This window comes from Odontesthes bonariensis, chromosome 5, assembly GCF_027942865.1.
Source record: "Odontesthes bonariensis isolate fOdoBon6 chromosome 5, fOdoBon6.hap1, whole genome shotgun sequence".
NCBI classification, from domain to species: Eukaryota; Metazoa; Chordata; class Actinopteri; order Atheriniformes; family Atherinopsidae; genus Odontesthes; species Odontesthes bonariensis.
This window is the reverse complement of record NC_134510.1, coordinates 27,852,732-27,874,162: the sequence shown is the minus strand read 5'-3', so window position 1 is coordinate 27,874,162 and position 21,431 is coordinate 27,852,732. Positions and strand designations below refer to the sequence as shown.

The 21,431-nt window shown below is 40.5% G+C and overlaps 1 protein-coding gene across 1 annotated transcript in view; it reads right to left on the bottom strand.

The window, feature by feature from the left end:
- Positions 1–21,431, bottom strand: part of tmem145 (transmembrane protein 145) — a 41,184-nt gene that overhangs the window by 8,273 nt on the left and 11,480 nt on the right. The window contains exons 2-12 of the mRNA XM_075465972.1: positions 18,216–18,290; positions 16,610–16,687; positions 14,607–14,693; positions 13,879–13,980; positions 6,832–6,916; positions 6,262–6,333; positions 4,991–5,059; positions 4,274–4,354; positions 3,880–3,958; positions 2,580–2,673; positions 190–362 (exon numbers count right to left, since the gene is read on the bottom strand). Coding sequence (XP_075322087.1) covers positions 190–362; positions 2,580–2,673; positions 3,880–3,958; positions 4,274–4,354; positions 4,991–5,059; positions 6,262–6,333; positions 6,832–6,916; positions 13,879–13,980; positions 14,607–14,693; positions 16,610–16,687; positions 18,216–18,290 — 995 coding nt within the window. The remainder of the gene's footprint in view (positions 1–189; positions 363–2,579; positions 2,674–3,879; positions 3,959–4,273; positions 4,355–4,990; positions 5,060–6,261; positions 6,334–6,831; positions 6,917–13,878; positions 13,981–14,606; positions 14,694–16,609; positions 16,688–18,215; positions 18,291–21,431) is intronic.

Sequence of the window (21,431 nt, the reverse complement as noted above, 5' to 3'; positions counted from 1 at the left end):
TTTGCATTCCTGGACAGCTATAGTGTCAGGCATCCTGTGGACTCTTTTACAGAGGACATAAATTATTCAAATTGAAGAGACCTCACGCAGAGAAATATTTTTTTTTGTCTTTTTCTACTCCTGTGCTCTACAAGCTCAGGTGGTACCACCCACAGCGAGGGCAGAGTGGGGTAACTGTTCAGATCTCACCATAGTGTGTATGCGGTGAAGAAAGGGACGTAGAAGGGTTGCTTCTCGGGGTAATGCTTCAGGGACACCAGCACGGCATAGCAGAACCATACGTACGCCACCAGCTGCAAAGCCATCAGACCGTAGCCTGCAGGGCTGTCGTAGGCGTAAAGCACTTCACCTGGGTCAAAGAACTGGCACAGGGAGATGGCGCACACATTAAAATCAGCAGAACATTTATACGAAGGAGAGAAGGGGCAACTGGTGACATCTTGTTGAAACCTGTGTCCTATTTAGTAAGATGGATTACTCGTGGTTCAGCTGATCCACTGTGATGACCAAGCCAAAACTCAGCTTGTTGCACTCGATGCGAGTCTTTGACATTGACACTTCTCCACAACTAGGTCATCAGCATGTGTGCTCACAACTTTGCGGGTGTGTGCTTGCATGTGCCGACACCGGATTGCATTTCACAGTCCAGTGACTGGATAGCACGGGCCGTACAGGGTTACTCTTGCTACATAATGAATAGTTCTGATGGCTCCATGTGGAGCTTCTTGGGCTGCACCCAGCCAACCAGAGCCTGGCAGATCCCAAAGGCCGGCCCAGTACCAGGGAAACTCTTAAAGTCTTCATTTCAGTTCCAATTGTAACCTAGTTTAGCTTATTTTTAGTTGGAGCTCCCCTGAGTTTGAGCTCTTTAATAGCAGGGCCTGTGGAAGAGGGCAGGAGGCTGATAAATCATACTGCTTCAGAACCATGTTTTGTGGTGTGAGAGACAGCTATAGGCTCTAATATTAAATATAGCAAAGATATTTCCAGGACACTCTTCTCCTATTGGGTCAGTACCATTCTGTATTCAAAGGCCGTAATCTACTGTTCCCTAAATGCACCAGCTTTACATCTGCCAGTGGTGAAGCATCTCCACTGTGCAGAGATATATGTACCTCTTAACACTCCAGGGAGTATTACTAATTCATGAGCTCATGTGCTCAACATCATAGGTGGTCAAATCTGTTTCCATCTTCTCATACAGAATATAGAGAGGGCAAAGGGAATTAAAGAAAGAGGAGATCTCAGTATTTCGGTCAGTAATCTAACTTATTAAAATGCCTTATAGATGATCTAAGATTGTACATTGATCTAAGATTTATTGTTTCATGCACACTGCCATCAATGTATTGTGACCCGATTGCTCCCGTCAGGTTCCAAAATGTCTAACTCATAAAGACATTTCTCTATATTTTTATGGTCCACTTGATGCATTTTCATAATTGGATGGATCAATGTAATGAGTTACTTGACAGAGAAAGCCATTACAGCCCACGATGATCTGCGAGCCCCATTCTTTCATGAATATTTATCAGATTATTAAAAAGCTAAAGACCGCAATAAGGCAAGTGCAGATACTGTACCGAGCAATGTCAGGCCAGAAATCTTAATTCTAGTCATGTCATATACTGTCAGGTTAAACTTGAAGGAAAAGAGTTTGGTGGAGTTTAGATCCAAACTGAAGGAGGCTTTTCAGTGAGCAACATAAGAGTGATAGATTATTTTAACTGCAGAGTTTTACATTTGACAAGGAGGTAGATTAGCAGGATTACCCACATATATATATATATATATATATATATATATATATATATATAGATGCGTTTGTTGCCGAGTCGCATTTACAAAAAATGTAAAAATGTAGAAAGTTGGTAAAAAAATAAATAAATAAAAAAATAAAAAAAAACAACAGATAAAAGGCTTGCATGTGATTAAAAAAAAAAAAAGTCTCTTATTCTTTATTGCAGCCACCTAGAAGCTTCTAGCACCTGTCTGCTGGTAGTTTCTGCGTCTTCTGCTTTCAGTTCTCCCAAACCAAGTTTTCAGTTGGATTTAGGTAACAAAAGAAAAAAAAACATCTCTTTTCCATTTCAACCATCAATTTGTCCTTTCTTGGCATGTTATTTTGGTCCTTGTCCTTTTGTCCCAAAACCTTGACCTGGACAGACATTTTGCTCTTAAATGCTTTTGTTTTTGGCTGCTTTAACTACATTGCACTACATGCTTAAAGAGCCCTTCTGTGGTTTCAGTAGATCCCTGAAAAAAACGGGGTTTACATCAGTTCCTTCTTAGCATCACATTGTGGACTGTGAAACTTCTTAATAAAATGATCAACTCCTGAATTAGGAATTTAAACTTCTGACAGCATTTGTGATTCCCAGAAATTTCTCTGGTCATCAAAGTGGACACAGTCATCCCTTTTACACAGAAAAAATTCAAGCGTTGGTGGTGTGAGATAAATGATCAGACAATCTGAGATATTACAGATTAATTAATCAATAAAAAAAAAAATTAAAATAAACTTGCAGCCTCAGCATTAACTACAGTGGTGCATGGGTGATGTAATGTGTGTACTGTACCTCCGCCTCGTAGATGAACAGGATGACGTAGGTGATTGTGTAGACTGTCATGTAGATGCTCAGTTTTACAGACCCACTGTGACTGATCCTTGCCCTGACACACAGGGACAAACAGTGTGGAGAGTCAGAGGTTGCACACACGTTAGAGGAGGACAGAAACAAATACACACGGACACACTTAGAGATACATAAATGAAGAGAGGGTTACAGGTGTACATGTACATACACACACAGACATGCATTTGATGTTCATGTTAGCAGGCAGCTTAAGATACAATCAGCTTCTGATCATGACTCTTTATAACATTAAAATGGCTGCAGGCTCATGAGCACAGGCAAAATGAATGCCTCTGTTTGCAGCGGTCATCAGCATCTCCAACATCATTGTGCATAGTCTAAGTCATCTCCAGAAATGTGTTGAGTATTTTTTCTTTAAGCTGACAACAACTCAGGTAAGAGGCATGCTTTCAGCTTAATGGTGATGCAGTTTTGAGTGTATTCAGAGGGGTTTTAAAAGAGTGTAATATGTCCTGTGATGACAGAATCTTCTGAGCCCAGAAGAGGCTCTAATCCCAGAGTCAAAAAAAGAAGCTTGGAAATCTTGCAGACTCAGATTTTTCTCAGTCTGAAAGATTTAAAATAGATGCAGTTGCAAAATAAGGCAAATCTTTAAACTAGGTTCAGTGGTTTAGATGATAATGAATCAAAAAAACTGAATGCCTTTTAAGGATTTTTGTGAAAACATAATTGTTTTCTCATATGAAAAAAAGGGAATGATTTGCATGTTTTGGTTTGTTCAGTTTGATAAATCGAATTTAAAACCCGATTTTAGGAACTGGCATGACTAGTGGCAGCTGGAGGGTATTCGTCTACTCAGGTGTAAGATGGATGGGTACTCACTGATGTTCCAGTGAAGAACAGCACTCATAAATAATCTATTGCACAGTCTTACTGCCTGACCCAAACAAAGTAAGCCTTGCCAGAGAACAAACAATGAACCAAAGCTGATAATTTTGTTCACATAAAACCCTCAAAACAACTATTATTCACACCAGAGCGGCATTCATCTGTTAGTTCATCCACACTGCAAGAGCCAGTGTCCTAACAGAGCTTTTAGCTGACACTTTTGGCATTGTCTCATGTCATGAGACTGGGGTATGACTGAGACAGTGAGAGACGGCGGCAGCACAAACATCAGCAAAATGTGACAGTAGAAAGCGTGCGCAAAGAGGCACATAGTATGGTAGAAAAGGCATGCACACGCACACACATAAAGAAAAGTTACCCCCCCCTCCCCCACCTGGTGACAGTGAAACCTTTGCCCAACAATATGAGCATCAGAAGGAACACCAAGAAACTGACGGAGAACAGTAATTTCCCTGGAGATGGACAGAGAGGTGGAGAGAGACAGGGAATGAGAAAAAGACAGAAGGGGTAATTAGGTTGTGGTTTCAGAATCTGTGATATCAGAGGGGAACAATAAAATCAGGTCACCACACACATATTGCGCAAACACAGTCACATAAAGTCATGCATGATCCTGCCTACGCCCATCAACCCAGCTATTACATTTCTCCAGGCGCACACATATCCATCATCGTCCACTCATCCATTCTGCTCAGGTGGTGAGTGATTTTCCAGTGCAGAGGCAGTGTCAGTCATTTGGTGAGTGACCGATGCGGGGGAGAACTCACCGAGTATTTTCAGGCTGCCGTTGCCAACTCCATCTCTAGCATACAGGCCCCAGTAGATACAATGGAACAACAGGCTGAGCACTGCAAGTGGAAAAGATGCAGGGAGAAGAGAAATAGGGAAACATAAGTGAAGGAGGGAAGAAGAGAGGGAGAGGGGTGGAAAGAGATAGGTTAGCAGGCGTTACAGAAGAGAAGGAACAAGAGATGTGGGATTAAAGCAAAGACATAGAACAGAGGAGACAGGGATATGATAATAAGGAAGGGGGAAGAGAAGGGGAGAGAAATGGGGAGAAGCGAGGCGAGAAAGTAAAAGGAGAGGAATTGATAAAAAGAGGCTCGAGCGAGATACGAGGAGAGGGTGGAAGAGAATTCAGGGGAGGCAGTAGAATCAAAAAGGGATTTGGAGAGGGGACAAGCAAGCGAGAGAGAAGGAAGCTTGATAAGGAGTTAGAAGAATGACGTGACGACAGGATGAGAAGAGTGGAGGGGTTCATCATTAACAGCATGCTTCACTAAACACTGTAGTGTAGCACGTCTGTTTGCAATAGTTCCTATTCAGAGGCTAATAAGTGTGATAATATCTCTGCTCTTGAAGTGCGGATTAAGGTATGAGATGCTGCAGCAGTGCAAGAGGCTCATTGTCATCCTGTGAGTGAGTGAGTGTGTGTGTGTGTGTGTGTGTGTGTGTGTGTGTGTGTTTAGGACAGAAGCTCTTACCCTCCACACCTGCCGCCGTCATAAACATTTTGTAGGTTGTGTGAAGAAGCTGTCTTCCCTTCAGATTGTCTGGAGGGAGAAAAAGAAAACAAGGAATGAGGTGACAGAGGTTTGTGCATGTGTGTGTGTTGCGGAGGGTACAGATAAAAAGGATGGAGATATGCTGACAGATGGTGAAGGAGAGAGAGAGAGAGAGGGGGGACACAGAGAGAGAGAGAGAGAGAGAGAGAGACAGAGTGGGATACAGAAGACAACAAGAACAAGGGGATGGCGATTGTTAGTATGCACCCATTTTGTGACGCCCATCTCTGGATAAGCCTAATACATCTTCTCTGTTCTCTCTACCTGAACCAAGACGAAATATTCTAAATGAATATTTAAACAGGCTGTTTTACTAACAAAACACACCGGCATGCAGTGCTGGCCTGTGGGGGAGAAGATACTTTAAAACCCTGTCATTGTTGCCTTGTACAACCACATAGTTGGCCGGTTGTAATTGTGGCTGTTTAAGAAACCTTTTTCCCCCAAAAATGAGAATCCTCTACTGACTTCATTGTCTTATAATCTTTGAAAGTATTGCAAAAAATGTTCTATGTCATTTTCTGTAGGTAGAGAAGGTCCTCAACTCCAATTTACTCACAACTGGACATAGAATGGGAAATGTTTGATGATAATACCAGAGGTTTAGTCATTTTGGGGAGATCATATTCTAACCCAAAAGCGAAATAACCAATAATTGTAAATTTGGAGTATTTGAAAATAACCAATTCATTCTTCACTCCTCTACCTCAGACAAACTAAGATATTTGGCCACACAGAAAACTTCAAATAAAGTTAGCCTGGAAATGCACATTTTCTTTTTAGTTTTAAGACTCTGCTTGGGGCTGCTGTTTTCAGTTGCTTCAGGGTTATTTCTGCTTTGACAAACTCGCTTCAGTAATCTTTAGTCTGCTGCTGACTTCTGAACTCAATCAGTCATCTTTACATGAAAATTGAGCCCTGCTCTCACCATCTTCTCACTCCTGCAACTGTGTTATATATGCTCTGTTCTGACAAACTCTCAGCCTCCAGAGAAAATGGGCGCTGGCTTCATCTTTTCTTATCTTAAGAAACATGAAAATTTACTCCTATTCCATAAAGAAAACATGCCGATTTTATAAAACAGCTGATGAAAGGTCCATTTTACGATTGCCGTGAGCTTTGAAAGTCAGAATAAATCATCTTGAAGTGGATAAAGAGAGATCTGACTAAGTAGAAAAGGTGGTACTTACAGGCAAAGTAGCAGGAGAGGAGGAACACTAAGGAGAAGATGACCAGGAACGTGATGTCTGTCTCCAAGATTCCTGTGAGCAACGAATGAATAAAGAAAGAGAAGACAAAAAGAAATGTATGATGTGAATTTAACGATAGACACGGAAGAGAGATGAAAATTTAGAAAAAAGGGGAAAGTCAATAAAATTCTCAAAATTTCAAGATGGAAGAAAGTGGGAGACTATAGAGAAGGGTAAAAAGCAGGAATAAGAAAATCCAGAGAGGTGGGTACTGGATGAGGGTATTGGATTAGTTCAGGAACACAGAGAGTCAGTAACAGTAGAAGAAGAGTGTGAGATAAGAAGGGGGCATTGGAGATGTAGGAATAATTCATTTAGAAGATTCATGGCCATCTTCTTCTTTTCATCCCTCCTTCTCAGTTCATCTATCATCATTAATTCATTCAGCCGTCCCTTCATTATTCCAATTTGTTCAGTGCAGTGTGCTTTATTGGCCATGCTAAGTGGTGTTGGCTTGTGCCATCGGCGAATCGTTCCATAATCTCTCTCATTCTGTCTAATCGCTCTTACCGAACTCATCTGCAGAGAAATGCTGCGTCCAGAAAGACTGGCCGTTGGTCAGCTTCATCTCGTACTCCAGCTGCAAGCCATCGCTCTGCAAGAGAGTGGGAGCAGGTTTGATTAAAAATATATTCTCTTTCACTGTAACAGGCCGTGTGGTCTGTACAAAATATGATTAATGCTTTATGCTGCGGTGGACAATCCTGCAGGTTGAACCGGCGGCGAGAGGTAATGACTTTTAGATTTATATTTAAACATTCTCAGGACACTTTGCTTTTTCTCTATAATACTGAAAATTGAAATTTATGGAGCGTATTGAGCAAGGAATTATGATTCGCACTTAAAATCAACACTGAACATTTAAACTGTAGGTGCTTCAGTGCACTAGATTACACAGACAGCCAAAGTATTTTGAAATAAAAGGACATTACTATAAGCAATGTTTTTTTCCCGATAAAATCTGATATAACAGCATCTTCTAATCAACAGCAACATGAAAACCACTGATGGGTGAAATGAATAGCATTGATCATCTCATTAGGACATGACAACATTAATTTTTACATTGATCACCCTCAACAATAAAACCATCTGCTGATTACTGTGCAGAGCTGGTTTCTCTCTGTAAGGTCAGAGGCAAATCAGCTCTGACCTTGGGTGTGGTCCTCTGTGGGTGTCCCGTCATCTCTGGCACAGGGATATTGGCAGCCATTTTTTTGCATGTGTGGCCTCCATGATTGGACCTGTTCCAGCGCATCTCCATTGGGATCTGGAGCTTTGCGAAAACAGCCATTGTAATGTTCCTCTGGGTATTTGTGTGATCGTTACTTTGACAGTTACCTCCCACCTAAACATGGCAGCAGATGAAGCACAAGAACATACCCCTCTGAAGCAACAGCACACCCAGACAGCGACAGCTTTCGTCAGGCCCCAGGTGGAAAATAAATCCCACCACTGTGCAAAGTTTGGGCAGAAAAAGCTCAAGGAATGTGATAAAAAGGACCAAGTTATTTTCTCCAAATCCCCCAGATCCCAATCTGACTGAGCATCCACATGATGTGCTGAAACAAGTCAGATCCATAGAGGCCCCATACCACCACCCAAATGATTTGCTGCCAACATCCTGCTGCCAGCCCACAGGACACCTCAAGATGTCTGGCATCCATGCCTTAGACGGTTTGACCTGTTTGGTGACAGAATATATGACATAATGTTTTCTGAGCTCACTAATTCATCACTTTGTGCAGCAGAAATGTTCCACTTTTCCAATTGTCAATTTTTCACACCAGATTGCCATGTGATGAAAAGCGTGACCTCAGTAGAACTTCCTCTCTGGTACAGAACAGTGCTGTATTCACTTTGATGCAATGGAAATATATATAATAAAAATAAACAAACTTAGATTTCCTCAGACATTTTCTGATATATGAAGACAAAATCATTCACATCTTTCTTGGGAAGAAACAGAGTGTTGATTTACAAGTATAACTATGTTATGAGTCAGTAAGTCTCCCAGATGGACTGGAAGCACCTCAGGATCCCCTGGTGAGAAGAAGCAGTTAGAGGAGAAAGAAAAAGGGGAATCTAGGCTGTTCTGCCTGCTGTGCTGACAGAGAGAATATGACCCAGATTAACAGGAAGGATGGATCATATAGATAAGAACCGTTTCTCCTGACTTAATGCAGTTAGTGAGCTACTTTTGTTTCTAACTTTTCCTACTGTGAAATCTCTTGTTTGTTAGGCTCATATATGTGTCAGTGGTGCATTTAGTAGTTATATGTGAATATGTTAAGAAAGATTTGGAAGACTTGGTAAAGCATGTTAAAAAAAATAGAAAAAAAGTGGAAATGGCATGGAGAAAGAAAACGTTTTTCTTCATGGTAAACCGCTGCTGGTAGGATGTTAATTTTAGCATCAAACTGAAGTGAACTTGTGAGGTGAGAAAAACAGAGCTTTCCCACAAAAACAGTCATTTTTGTGGGAAGGCTTTTCACAGGATTTGAGACTGCAGGGAACTGCTACCTGCCCAATGGGGAAGCATTAGTGAGGTCAGGCAGAGAGGTCAGGTGATAAAGCCTGACTCGATGTTGGCGCTCAAACTCATCCTGAAACTGTTAAAGGTCAGGGCTTTGTGAAGGCTAGCAAATTGCTTCATAAAGCTCAGACAAACAATTCTGCAAAGGGCCATGCTTTGTGCATGACAGAACTGTCCAACACTGTGAAAAGCAGATTCAGACTAATTGTGAACACCACATGTGGCATGTTAAAAAAAAAAAAAAAAAGTGGAAATGGCACAGAGAAAGTGAACACTCTATTCATGATAAACTATTGCTGATATGATGTTAATGTTGGCACTCGCGCAAACAAAAAGTATCAAACTGAAGGGAACTTGTGAGGTGAGAAAAATGGAGGAATAGAGAGCAAAGAACAAGAGAAAGGGCACAGAGATGGTTTGACAATCAGAGCACAGAGAGCTCATTTCACACACATGCGAGTTCAAAGCCGATGGAGTTCGCGCTTGTTGCAGTGGAGCGAGGGAACACAGAGGGAGGGGGAAAAAAAAGACTTTGATTTCATTTGGCAGCTTGAGACTCCATCTCACTCCCTCTATCAAAAAGGGTGAGAAGCATGGAGCGTGCACTGCCACAAAAATCAATGCAGACACAAAGAGCAAGGGAAAGGGAGAAAAAGAGAGTAATGTAGGGAAAGTTTAAAATACAGGTGGAGAGAAAGGATGAATGAGGGAAAAGAAGCAAATGCAAAGATGGGAAGAACGATTGATGCATGGGAGAGAACTTCTCTGTGGGACAAAGGATGAGTTTGGTGCTGATGCTTCTCTTCAAGTTTAAAAAGGCATCTGTTTTACTGTACTGATATATTACAAGCTGAAGGTGCTCTCACACAGGCATCTGCACAGCCTTACCCATCTTGCGCTCTTCTGTGCTGCTGTTAACTGCACTTAAAAAGAACATATGAGACTCCTCTGAGATTGCTGCTCTGGAGTACAGGTGTTTGAATGTAGCTGGCTGTTCAGTGCAACTGGCACAGGTGTGCATGCTCGACACCTGAACAACCTATGCAGTTAGGAGGCAAAAGCCGAGATATAATGATTTCAAGCCCCACGACGGATGAACCAAAAATAAAAGCACTTGATCCTGTATTCCCCTTTCAGACAGCAAATCTTTACTTTTTAATGTGAGCTCTTGTTTCTAATTTTCCACGCCTCCAGTGCAACAGTGCTGGATTCAGTCACCTCAGAGGTGGGAAGTCGAACCTTGAAATGATCATTTTCAACCATCAGCCGTTAGATGCACGAAGTTGGAAAAAATAGCATGGCCTCAGGGTTCGCTTTGTTCTTTTCTACAAATGGCAAATCCCCTTCCACAGCAGTTCTCTAACCTGAAGCAGAACTAAAAGCCTGTAAAAGTCTCTTGTCTAATGTTTGATTAGAATGAGAAAATAAATATGCTGTGTTTACTGTATAAGCTGCCTTTTTTGTATTGATGAAAAATGTATGTAAAAACACAAAAGTTTCTAATGTGTCTTCTGATGACATTCTCTTGAGTTATACCCTGTCAAGGTTGGAAATTTAGAGTTTATAGTTCCAATCAAATGTCACAAAAGTCCAACCGGAATGAATCTGATGTTAACACTAAAAAAAACCCCATCTGGGTTATTTTGTAGATATTGTAACAATTCTCCAAAACCAGAGAACATATCACACTAGTGTCCCTATATGTGTGCAGTGCCCCTAATATGCTGCTATAACAGTCATTTTTATGGGAAGGCTTTTCACAGGATTTGAGAACCTGGCTGCAGGGAACTGCTCCCCGCCCAACAGGGGAGCGTTAGTGAGGTCAGGCACAGAGGTCAGGTGATAAAGCCTGGCTCGATGTTGGTGCTCCAACTCATCCTGAAAATTTTTAAGGTCAGGGCTTTGTCAAGGCCAGCGAATTGCTTCAACAAGCTCAGACAAACAATCCTGCAAACGGCCATACTTTGTGTACAACAACTGTCATACACAGGACATCATACACAGAACAGTCATACACAGAACTGTCATACACATGTAAACGCCACATGTAGCATTGAGTTTAAATATGGTGAGAGAAAAATAATGTTTGACACTCATTTAAGTCATTTTGAAGCAAATATTTCCTTAGTGTAGCCTCCCAGTTATGACCACTGATGTGTTTCCATCTTATATGGTGATGAATTCGGATTATTTCAATAAGCACTTCTGCACCATCATCTTGTGCTTTCATGATAAAAAAAAAAATTATCATGAAAATACCTGACATAAAAATAGTTCTCACTAGCCGCTGCTATAAGATGGCTTCTTTTGACTTATAAATAATACATAAGAATTACACATTTAAGAATTGTGCTCTGCAGTCACCCTGAGCAACACAATCTACAAATCATCAAGCCTGTTAATTTCCTATACGAGTGAATATATCTCCCATAAGACTCATAACATTCTGTTATTATTCCTTATTTATAGGTCTCCAGAGGCGTTTCAAGTCTAAACTAGCCCCCCATCTGGCCCAGAGGAAGAATTCTCTCTACATGACAGTGTTACAAAGTCTCAATGTGAGATCTATATGGATGTTGCCTCAGACTTGGGCTAAATTGAACTGCTGTGGCTTTGACACGGCTTCTAACTTTTATAGAAGAAGCATTTTGTATAAATATGAGTGACTTGGCCAAGCTGGCAGTTGCAGCATTTTGGCCAGTTTATTTAAGCCTGCACCCATTAACAGCTGCTCTAATTTCAGTTCTTCTTTGGTTCCCAGCTGAGGCGCTTTTGTGTCATTAACAGGGAATTGATTACAGCAATTGAAAGGTTTGTGTTTGAAGGACCACAAGGTTAAATGGCCTGACAATAGATGCTGGATCTAATGGCAAGCCCCAAAGTCGAGCTTTACCGTATTTCATTTAATTTCTAATCAGGGTGTCAAATTGGTCCTAACAAAAAGGGATTACACTGTAATTCACAAAATAGTTTAGCAAAAGGTAGAGGTCTGTTTTCATGTTTTTAAGACTATATTTTTAAAAAGGTGAAAATCTATATTTCCATTATATATTTCTTATCCATACCCAGGGCAAGAGGAAACTACTCTGCTCATTTGTCAAATCTGAACAATTTTCTTAGAAAAAACCATCATGCCGCAGGTCCTCTGCGCAGTAGTTTGTGATAACCTCAATTTAATTTTTAACAACTATTTTTCTTCTCATGACATTATCATTTGCTGTCATGATGTTTCCTGCAATAATTTCTCAAGTGAATTTGACTGGAAGAGTTAAATAAGGATCGGCCTTCTATTTCATGCAGGTGTGGGAACTGAGAGCAGACAGACTCCCTCTGGTCTTAGAAAACTTTCAATGTGAGCCGACATGGACTTAGACCAACCTCAGCACAGGTATAGACTAAGATTGAAAGTACAGCTGGATGGGAGAAACAAGAACAAGAGGTAAATATGGTGTGGCAGATACAGGTGAGGATGGCAGGGGAAAAGCATTAAGCAAGAGAGGTAAAGAAATGAGAGCAATTAGATGGGGTGATGGAGAGGAAAAACACAATTAAGAACAGGCTGACAGAGAGGTGCAGGAGATACAGAGGTAAATAAATATGAAATGGCATGGCACGCCTCACAGCTTGGTGACAGAGAGTTGAAAGAGAACAGGACGTTGCCAAAAATTGTGAGCGACAGCGGGAGGAAAGATGAAGAAGTGTGAAAGCGAAACGGAAGCGAGAAGGCAAGCACTGAGCGAGGGGTGGAAATTGGCTGTGGGACACAGCGTGCATATGTCCGCGGGAGTGGAGACGTGCTTTTATACTCAAGTCCAACAGCATTAGGCAGCGTGTCTTTCAGCGGACGCAGGCATGACACTAAACCACACTCCGCGGGACGCATCCTTTCTAATCATATCCCTCCTCAGCCAACGCAGTCACAAACAAAGCTCCCAAAAAATATTCAAGGGCATGAGTGCTCACACACAATTGCACACAGAATCCAGATCATACTCTTGTGACAGTATGTCATTGGTAAGCAGGCACTCTGTGATACACATTGAGCAGAAATGTCAGTTATTTACTCTGTCGCCCACTTTCATAACGCCACGAAAACACTGCTCACACAGAACATGACAACAACAACAACAACAACAACAACAACAACAACACATGTACTCCTCGGCGAAGGAGCCTCTATCGTCACTGAGCTGTCATTACGCAGACTCGTGATTTCTACGTTGAGTGCCCCGATCCAGAGGCACATCAACAAACAAACACATCATAGCTACTGGGGCTGCAGCTATCCATTATTTTAAATCTCTAAGACACATTATGTGAGCGATTAGTTCTGGTGGTTTGTAATCAAAGAGCAGTTTTGAAAAAAAATCTGTCCATCTTGTATTTAGATACCCACTTTAAGTCACAGGGTTTTATTTCCTAGGTTTTTATTCATTTACTTTTTTGTGCCCACTTGCATAACATCACCTATTCAAAATATAGCCTGCCACAAAATGCTCAGAAGAGAAAGCACACGCTGCGGCAAAACTTGTGTTCAAGTTGATTTAAAATTCATAGGGAGGTTGCACAAAAAGTTGCCATAAATCACCCAGGTTTCCTCGGACTGCATGCCCATATTTTTGCCTGAGCTTTCCCATTTTAAAATCAATTTCTGCTGCTTGCACCTCAATTCTATTTGAGTCTTTTGAATGAATGAAAAAAATATATATATACAAAACCTGGACTTAATGTTGAAAAACCTAACAAGTCACACTTCAGTCATTTCATGAATACAAAGACAAGCAAATAAAGTAGCTCTCCGAATTACTATGTATTCTAAGGAGTAATCAGTCTTTGGGTTAATGGGGAGACAAGGTGATGGCGCTGATAATAACTTTCAGAATAGAGAAAATACATAGGTGGGTTTGAACACAAGCCCCCCTCAGTCCACGCATCTCCACGTCAAACACTTGGCAATCATCCTGCCCTTGTTAAGGAGAAAGAGGCAATAGTGTCTGGGAGGGTCAGAGGTCAGTGCTCACCCCACACTTGCTGAGAGCGATATACCACCATCTCTCTCTCACCGAACGGAAGCTGCGGCCACCCACGCAGCTCAGAACCTCCTCGTTGCCATCGCCTTCCACCTGAGAGAGAAGAAATGCATGGAGGGGGCGGTGCACAGAGGAAGTTGTTATTCCAAACAGGCAACACATTTTTCCTAAGAGACACACGGGGTTGTCGCACTAGCGTGGGAGCCTGAGATATCAAGATACGAGCATATTTCACACACAAAAATAGCTTGAAATGTGGCAACAAGATCTACTAACCACCACAGCAACATAAACATGCAGGCAAGAACACCTTCTAATGTAATAAGCAAACAAGCTGTGTTTCTTGTTAAAAAAAATAAAAATTAATTGGGATGTTTTAAATGAAAATCTTTTAAAACATCCCAGTCAGACTGGGATGCATCATCTACAATAAAAAAACAAAACAGATTATGGTCAGTTAGCCCTCACTCCCGCTGTATCTGTGTCTCTGTTTATTGGTTTCACATTTTACATAATCAATAAGAAAGGTTAAAATCAGGGTTTTCAAAACATGATTCACTGAGCTGTACATCAACATACAGGGCTCAATTCAATTTACAAAAAAATAAAATAAAACATCTGATTATACTGTTTTGTTTTTTTTCATTTAGGGACAACATGCTGCTCATTGCAGCCGTGCGCAGATATGTAAATATATTTGCGTGTGTGTGTGTTCTTACCACACATCCTGACCAGGTGTAACGTGTGGTGAGATTGATGACCTGGTTGTTTTCAGGCCTCAGCACGGCTTCCTTCTGGTAGCAGTTCTTCAGTCAGCAGACAAAGGAAAATTCAATTAAAAACCCGCACTAAAAATGAATGCAGCTACATCTGCAGTGTAGGCAGCCTTGTCAGTGTGGTTGCTGTGGAACAGCGTTTTTAAAAACCAATGGACATTTATTCAGTCGACTTGTCTTCATTTGAAATAAGGGCACTGCACAGAAAGTGAAAACGCAGACAAAGAGTTAAATATCGACTCAAGTTCAGCTATTTTGTGTCTCTTTTGCTGTCTGGCCATTGGCCCTCCTGCTCTCTAAATGATTTCCATTGTGGTTTATTACCACAACAAAGCCTTTATATACTCAGAATTATTATTGCATAAAATACCCGTGTGTTTACCCAAATTTTCGAATCAATTGTTCTTTCATTTACCCCTTATCTTTTGCAGCTGCTGCAATAAAAACAAACCTTTTTGTCTTTTCGGTGATGGATTTGTTAATGTGTGACATCTTATTAACGGTAAGTGGAGAAAGAGGGCCAGAGTGTTTGAATCTGGGAATCCCATGAGTGCATCTGAAATATCTCAACACAGTGTCACATCTGTGTGTCAGATGATGTCAGGCAGAAGAAAGTGACACCACTGCCCAAATGATTTCAGCATTGAGCCACAACGTGACAGGTGTTTGTGTCGATATTATAGTATTTCTTACTGCGCATAATCATTTTAGCATAGATTTTTCATTTCTGTACATAATGCCACATAAGAATCTGTTATTAGGGCTCACATGTGTTAACTTAAAACAATTAATAAACAATTCTTAACTTAGAAGCAAAAGAAGCAGGTACATCAGATAGCATATAATACAACTGAGTTGGTTAAGTGCAGCTTTAAAAAAGGGTGAGCGGAGAGCATTAATGTCTGCATATGATAAATCGTTGCATTATACAATATTCATTAGTTGTGAGAGCAATTCAATGTTGATTTTATAGGCTAAATCATGTTACATCTTTTAGTACCAGCTGAGTCTGCTATATGCAGGCAAACATTAAGAATTGATGCATGCTGCTTCTATAGCTTAGGGAGAGACCAGTTATCATAAATCCACTCTGTCTCTCTCTACAGGCGACGATCTCAAATCATGAAATCAGACAGCTTTCATCTGACCTCTGCATAGATGGAGTATCGCAGAATGATATTCCTAAAGTTCAGAAATAGTCTAAAGGCATACAGTTGTGTCTTTTATGTGATTTTTTTTCCTTTTGTTTCCATTATTGGCTTTGCACTCCAGTAGATTTTTTTTAATAAAAAGGGCAGCCACAAGATTCAAGTGCTGACTTACAGCTTCAAGGGTATTTCAGTGTGCGCAGTTATATTGGGTGAACGGAGTAAAAATCCTAGCTATTCCATCCACCCAGTTTACAGATTACACAGGACAAAGATAGGTTTGTAATTCTTCCAGAATCGCTGCATATGTGAACAAATTAAGTTCAAAGCCTGCATTTCACCCTCATAATGACTGTTTTGTTTCAAATTTAATGTTCTGGACCCTATCAGTGCGGCCTTATCATTAAAAATGTGTCCAAATGTAGATTTTATTAGAACATGCCTTTAATTTTGTGCTAGCTGTGGCAAAACGCTGGCATATATTTGCAGAAAATCTTAAAAATCTTATAATCATGTAATTTTTAATGAAGCAGTTTCAGCTCAGGCAGAAGTCTCTGGTGTCCCAGTTTGTGCTAAGGAATCCGCATCATACCATCCTTGATCGTTGCATGCATCATCAATAAAACAGTGATCTCCTGTGAATTAAAAGCTCCCATTTTAAAAATGTGTGATTCCTTAGTTCAAGTTACACCGTTCAGATTTAATTCCACGACTCTTCATTACAACAGCAACATGTGTATAGGCAGCATTTTTCTCTGATCAGAGTTTGTCACGATGCAGAAGCTGTCAGAATCTCACCTTCTCAGACCTCTTGTACACAGATGGCCACTGAGAGCTGTCATCAAAGTAGAGCAGTATGTTCTGACAGCAACGAGACTACACAAAAGAGACGAGGAAAGACAGAGATTACATTGGGATGTGTATAGATGAAAGAGTCAGTGAGATGATTGGAGATTTATAGGACAAAGCTGTTTTTTCTAAATTCGGTCGGCTCCAACATGTAAAAAAAAAAAAAATAAATAATGGAAAAAAAAAAATGGAAAAAAAAGCTTAAAGAGGAAGAGTTGAAGAACAAACAGATACCACAAGCTGAAAAAGAGAATAAGGAAGGTCTGGTGGATGGAGGAAAGGGGACAAGGGAATCAGCCAGAGGAAGGAGGGCAAAGAACAGAAAAAGCTGTAGCATCAGTGAAATGAAGGACAGTTATAGAAAGCTTACTCAGTGGAAGATACTGCAGAAAAATATGTTGGGAAAGAAGACGAGCACACTCACTGCCAGACCACAAAGTGTTAGCAAGCTGAGCGAATGTGCAAAAGATTTGAAGATAATACAACCGAGGTAAACTGACTGGGATGCTGTGTGAAATCAAATACAAAGTGTCATGAAATTCAACAGCAAATTGAAAATCGTACAAAACACATCACATGTTAAAACATTTTGAGAAATACTGTACATGCTCATTTTGAATTTGATGTCAGGGACATATGTCAAATAAGTGTTGGGAACCTTTACTACAGTGTTGCATCGCCTTTTATTCCTTTTTAAAAACAAAACTGCAGACTTTTGTGGATTTTAAAGCAAACTATTTTCACATTCTTGATGGGTAAACGATTTAAAAACACTCAATCCTTGTTTAAGGCTGCGGCTACACGAAAACGTTTTTCACTGTAAACGATACTTTTTCTTATCGTTTCGTTGTCGCGGCCACACGGAGCCGGCGTTCCCACTACCCCAAAACGATAGTTTTTGAGAACGGGTTCCAGAGTGGGAAAGTTTGAAAACGGCCTCGTTTCGTTTCCATTGTTACAGCTAAAACGTTTTTGCGTCAGTCAAACGTTGACGCTGTGAGCCAATTTTAACACTTCTCTATTGTCTCACAGCGTGGCGTGACACAGTGGCGTGTGTACTGCATCGTTTCATCGTTTTCATCCGTTTTCGTCTGGACCTGAGTCTTTACAGCAGCGCGTTGCCGTGTGGTCGCAAGAATTTTCGTACCCGTTTTCAAAAAAAACCTCGTTTCGTTTTCGTGTAGCCGTAGCCTAAGCATCGTTTCGCTGAAATAAGCAAGACCTTCCCACACAAACGCTGTTGTCTGGAATGCAGCATATGTTGCTCTAAACCCTGTAATTTGTCTTTCAGCATTCCCTTTTTGCTGCCTCTGTTTCTCCATTTATTTATCTATATTTCTTTCCTCTATATTTAAAAACATCTGAGGTTCTGTCAAATTTACAACTAAACATAAGCTTTACATCTTTTTAAACTATTTGAACATCATTGCACTACATTTATTTATCTTTTTTAAACTTTAGACAGCTTCCCAATCTTTTTTGAGACAGAATTGTAAATCAGGCTTTTAAGAAATAAACTCATGATCTGAAAAGAAAATGGTGTTGGGTATCCTACCTTTGGATAGCGGAATCGGAAATCCAGCCGCCCAAAGTCAGTGAGAAAGCAGAAGCGTGTCAGAAAAACCCAGTCCTATAGAAACGGGGGGAGGGGACAAACAATTAACATGTGGATAAAGAAAAGAAGAAACATGAATCGAAAGCCACACTTGTGGTTCTTTAAGACTGTCTGTAGGCACAGCAGTGCTGAGCTACATGAGGATGTAAACGTGCCAAAATGCTCTCGATAACGATGCTAACGTGCCAATGTTTACCACACACAATTGTTTACCGTGCAAATTATCTTTTCGTTTTATGTGGTAGCAATCTGCTAATAAGTACTAAACAGACAGTTCAGCTGAGGCAGACCAGAAAGTCATCATATTTGCAAGTTCACAAGGCTGTTTTATATTTGTCCCCTCTAACAATTAGTTAATTAGTTTACCCTGAAATTTAGACGGCTTTAGATAAAGAAAGACTTTTGTTAAAAAATAAAAATAAAAAAAAACTTCTGCAACAAGGACTATCAGCTTTGTGCCTGCGGTGCCAGCCAAACCAGGTGAGCTAGCTGGGACCCTGACAGAATCATTTTCAAGAGAAGGCTGTAATCAAAACTAGAAGTATACAGCTGAGAGTTATTTCAGATTATTCGTCGATGTCATCTTCGCTGACTATCACTGAAACTGTTCAAGGGAAATGTTGCTGCAACTCCTGATTTTGTCCAAAATTGAAATATTCTCTGATGAGGGAAAAGTAGAAAAGAGGTCTAAGGTGTTTGCTCAGAAAAATTATAAAATAAAAAAATTACACAAATTTTGATGCTCATCTAAATAACCGCCTAATTAAAGTCACAGTCAGCTCTGATAGGCAGTACAGGTACCTGCACGTGTTCAGTCAAGCTACGGTCGCAGCTCGACCGGGCCATTTAACTGGGCCACCGGCCTTGTCCCAGTTTACATTTGCGGGAGCAGGTATCGAGTTACTGTGTGACGTACAGGGCAGATTTTCTGTCACATTTTCTGATGCATTTGGCCGAACAGAAAAATGTGTGAATAAGAGCAGTTTTATTCATAATTCAGTTGTATTAACAAACACTTTAGAGGAGCATGTAAGGAGCACCTAGGCCCTTTTTGAGTCTAGTGGAGCATATAATTATGGGAGATTGACCCCCAACCGTATTATCTTGCGTCAGCCTGGATTGGAGAAGCTCGATTTTGTTTGATTTCCTTCAGACTAATATTCACTTCAAAAGTCCAGTTTTAGTTAGACTCACACGATCATGTTTTTTCTAAAGTCATGTGAACACACACTTAAATCAACAGTTAAAATACGACAAAAGTGACTCCAACAAATCACGCATTCAAATTTCATGAAAATCTATCAAATCCTCTTAAGAAATTCTTCAATCCGCGACTGGAGAAAAGGTTTTAGAGACACTTATGAGGGTAAAAGATTTATAGGAGGAGCTCCAGAGAAGAAATGAGAGTTGGTGAAGACATTAAAAGGACTATAAAAGAAGAGGTAGAGTGGGAAAGGGAGTTATAACAGCAGAGAAGAGTTTCAGGGACATTGAAGCAAAACAAAATAATAAAAAGCCATCATAAAAGAAGTTTGTGGAAGAAAATATCAAGAACAAGTAGGGAAAGTTGTGCCACGAGGTTAAACTTGTAGAGAAAGTAAACAAAAAGAGGATTAAGAGGCTGCTGAGCACATTAATAAACAAAAGAAAAAGCACTGTCCATCCTTAATATCATTCCGCCATCAGCTTGGCAGTATGAGGCCAGATAATAGTGCTGATAGTGTACTTCAGTGAGATTACATAAGGCGCTGCAGCAGTGTTGGCATGGCAGATCTGTCACTGGTGGTCTCTCTCTATACATACATATATTCTATACAGCTGTGGGCAGACACATTCTGTAGATATGGATCACAGTGCTGAACACAGCACTAACACCACATCACTGATAGTATATGCTGTTTACACACACTTCTGTACCTGGATCTCTGCCCGGTATGAGTGGGCCCAACCGAGGTAGAGAGAATAAATGAAGGGTTCTGAACCAGACTGAGACATCAGATCATTAACTCTTTCTATAGACGTATAGACGTCAATTTAAAAAAAAAAAAAACGTTTACTGTCAAAGACGTCTATAGACGTCAATTGCGTTTTTTAACGGAGCGGGCTGGGGGACAATCTAGCGGAGTTTGTCACTAAATCTTAGGCTTGTAAACACTGAACAGAGAATATACTGGCAAAATTACCCGCTAGGTGGCAGCAGTGCCACTTTGCACAAAAAAAAACAAGCGTGTTTTCTCAGTTATTTTGGTCAAACAGCTGTTTTTGGTGAAACCAACCTATGTTCTACTGTCTATTACTAAAGGACTGAAAATGGTAGAAACAAACTTTTTTTTCCTGATGAAAGAAGAGAGTCTACTCTTTCGTTTGGTAATTTCGGTGTGTACATAGTCATAAGACACACTTTTCTGTGGGTCTTGGAAAATCAGTCAAAATACTGTAAAACACTTGGCAGTATGGCTCTCTCTTCACTGAAAATGGCTGGCAGCCAATGAGTTAAGAAGTAGTAACACCTAATCTAATTTAGCAAATAACATCCGTCTAATAATTACAATGTAAAAGATAGACTGATAGAATTCTGAAGGTTTGTAGTAAACTTAACATTTCAGAGCTTATGAGATGTTGAGCTCTAAAAGAATTTCTGTAATTTGAGCTTCCGAAATGTTTGTCTTGTTTGATCATAAAGAGAAAACCCTTTGGGGTCTGCTTGTTGAGCAAGAAAATCCTAAAGAAGCTAAACTTACAAGAGGCCTTGGAAAAATCATGATGGACATGCTTAACTTTCAGTTAAATTTTTCGTTACATTTTATCAGTCAAAAATGGTTCAAATCTCTAGTTGCATACCAAGACAGTACAGCAACTGATCAAGATCATTGGATATTAAACAAGTCTCTAATTTGCATTACAAAATGGCAAAAGAATAAGTAGAAGATAACGCATGCGATTGCTGAGAGCTTTGGCAGCTTGCTTGCAGCTGCTGAAGGTGGCAACAGCTGCATCGCTCCTGCAGCTCTTTGGAAACAGCCTGGATTTGCAGCAGCAGCAGGCTCGGTGCTTGTTTGAAGCTGGCAGAGACACGTAGTCCAAACTAGCTGAGCAAATATCGTTTGTAAAGTGCATCCGTAGCCAAAACTAGATATGGAAAAAAATCTCCTGAAC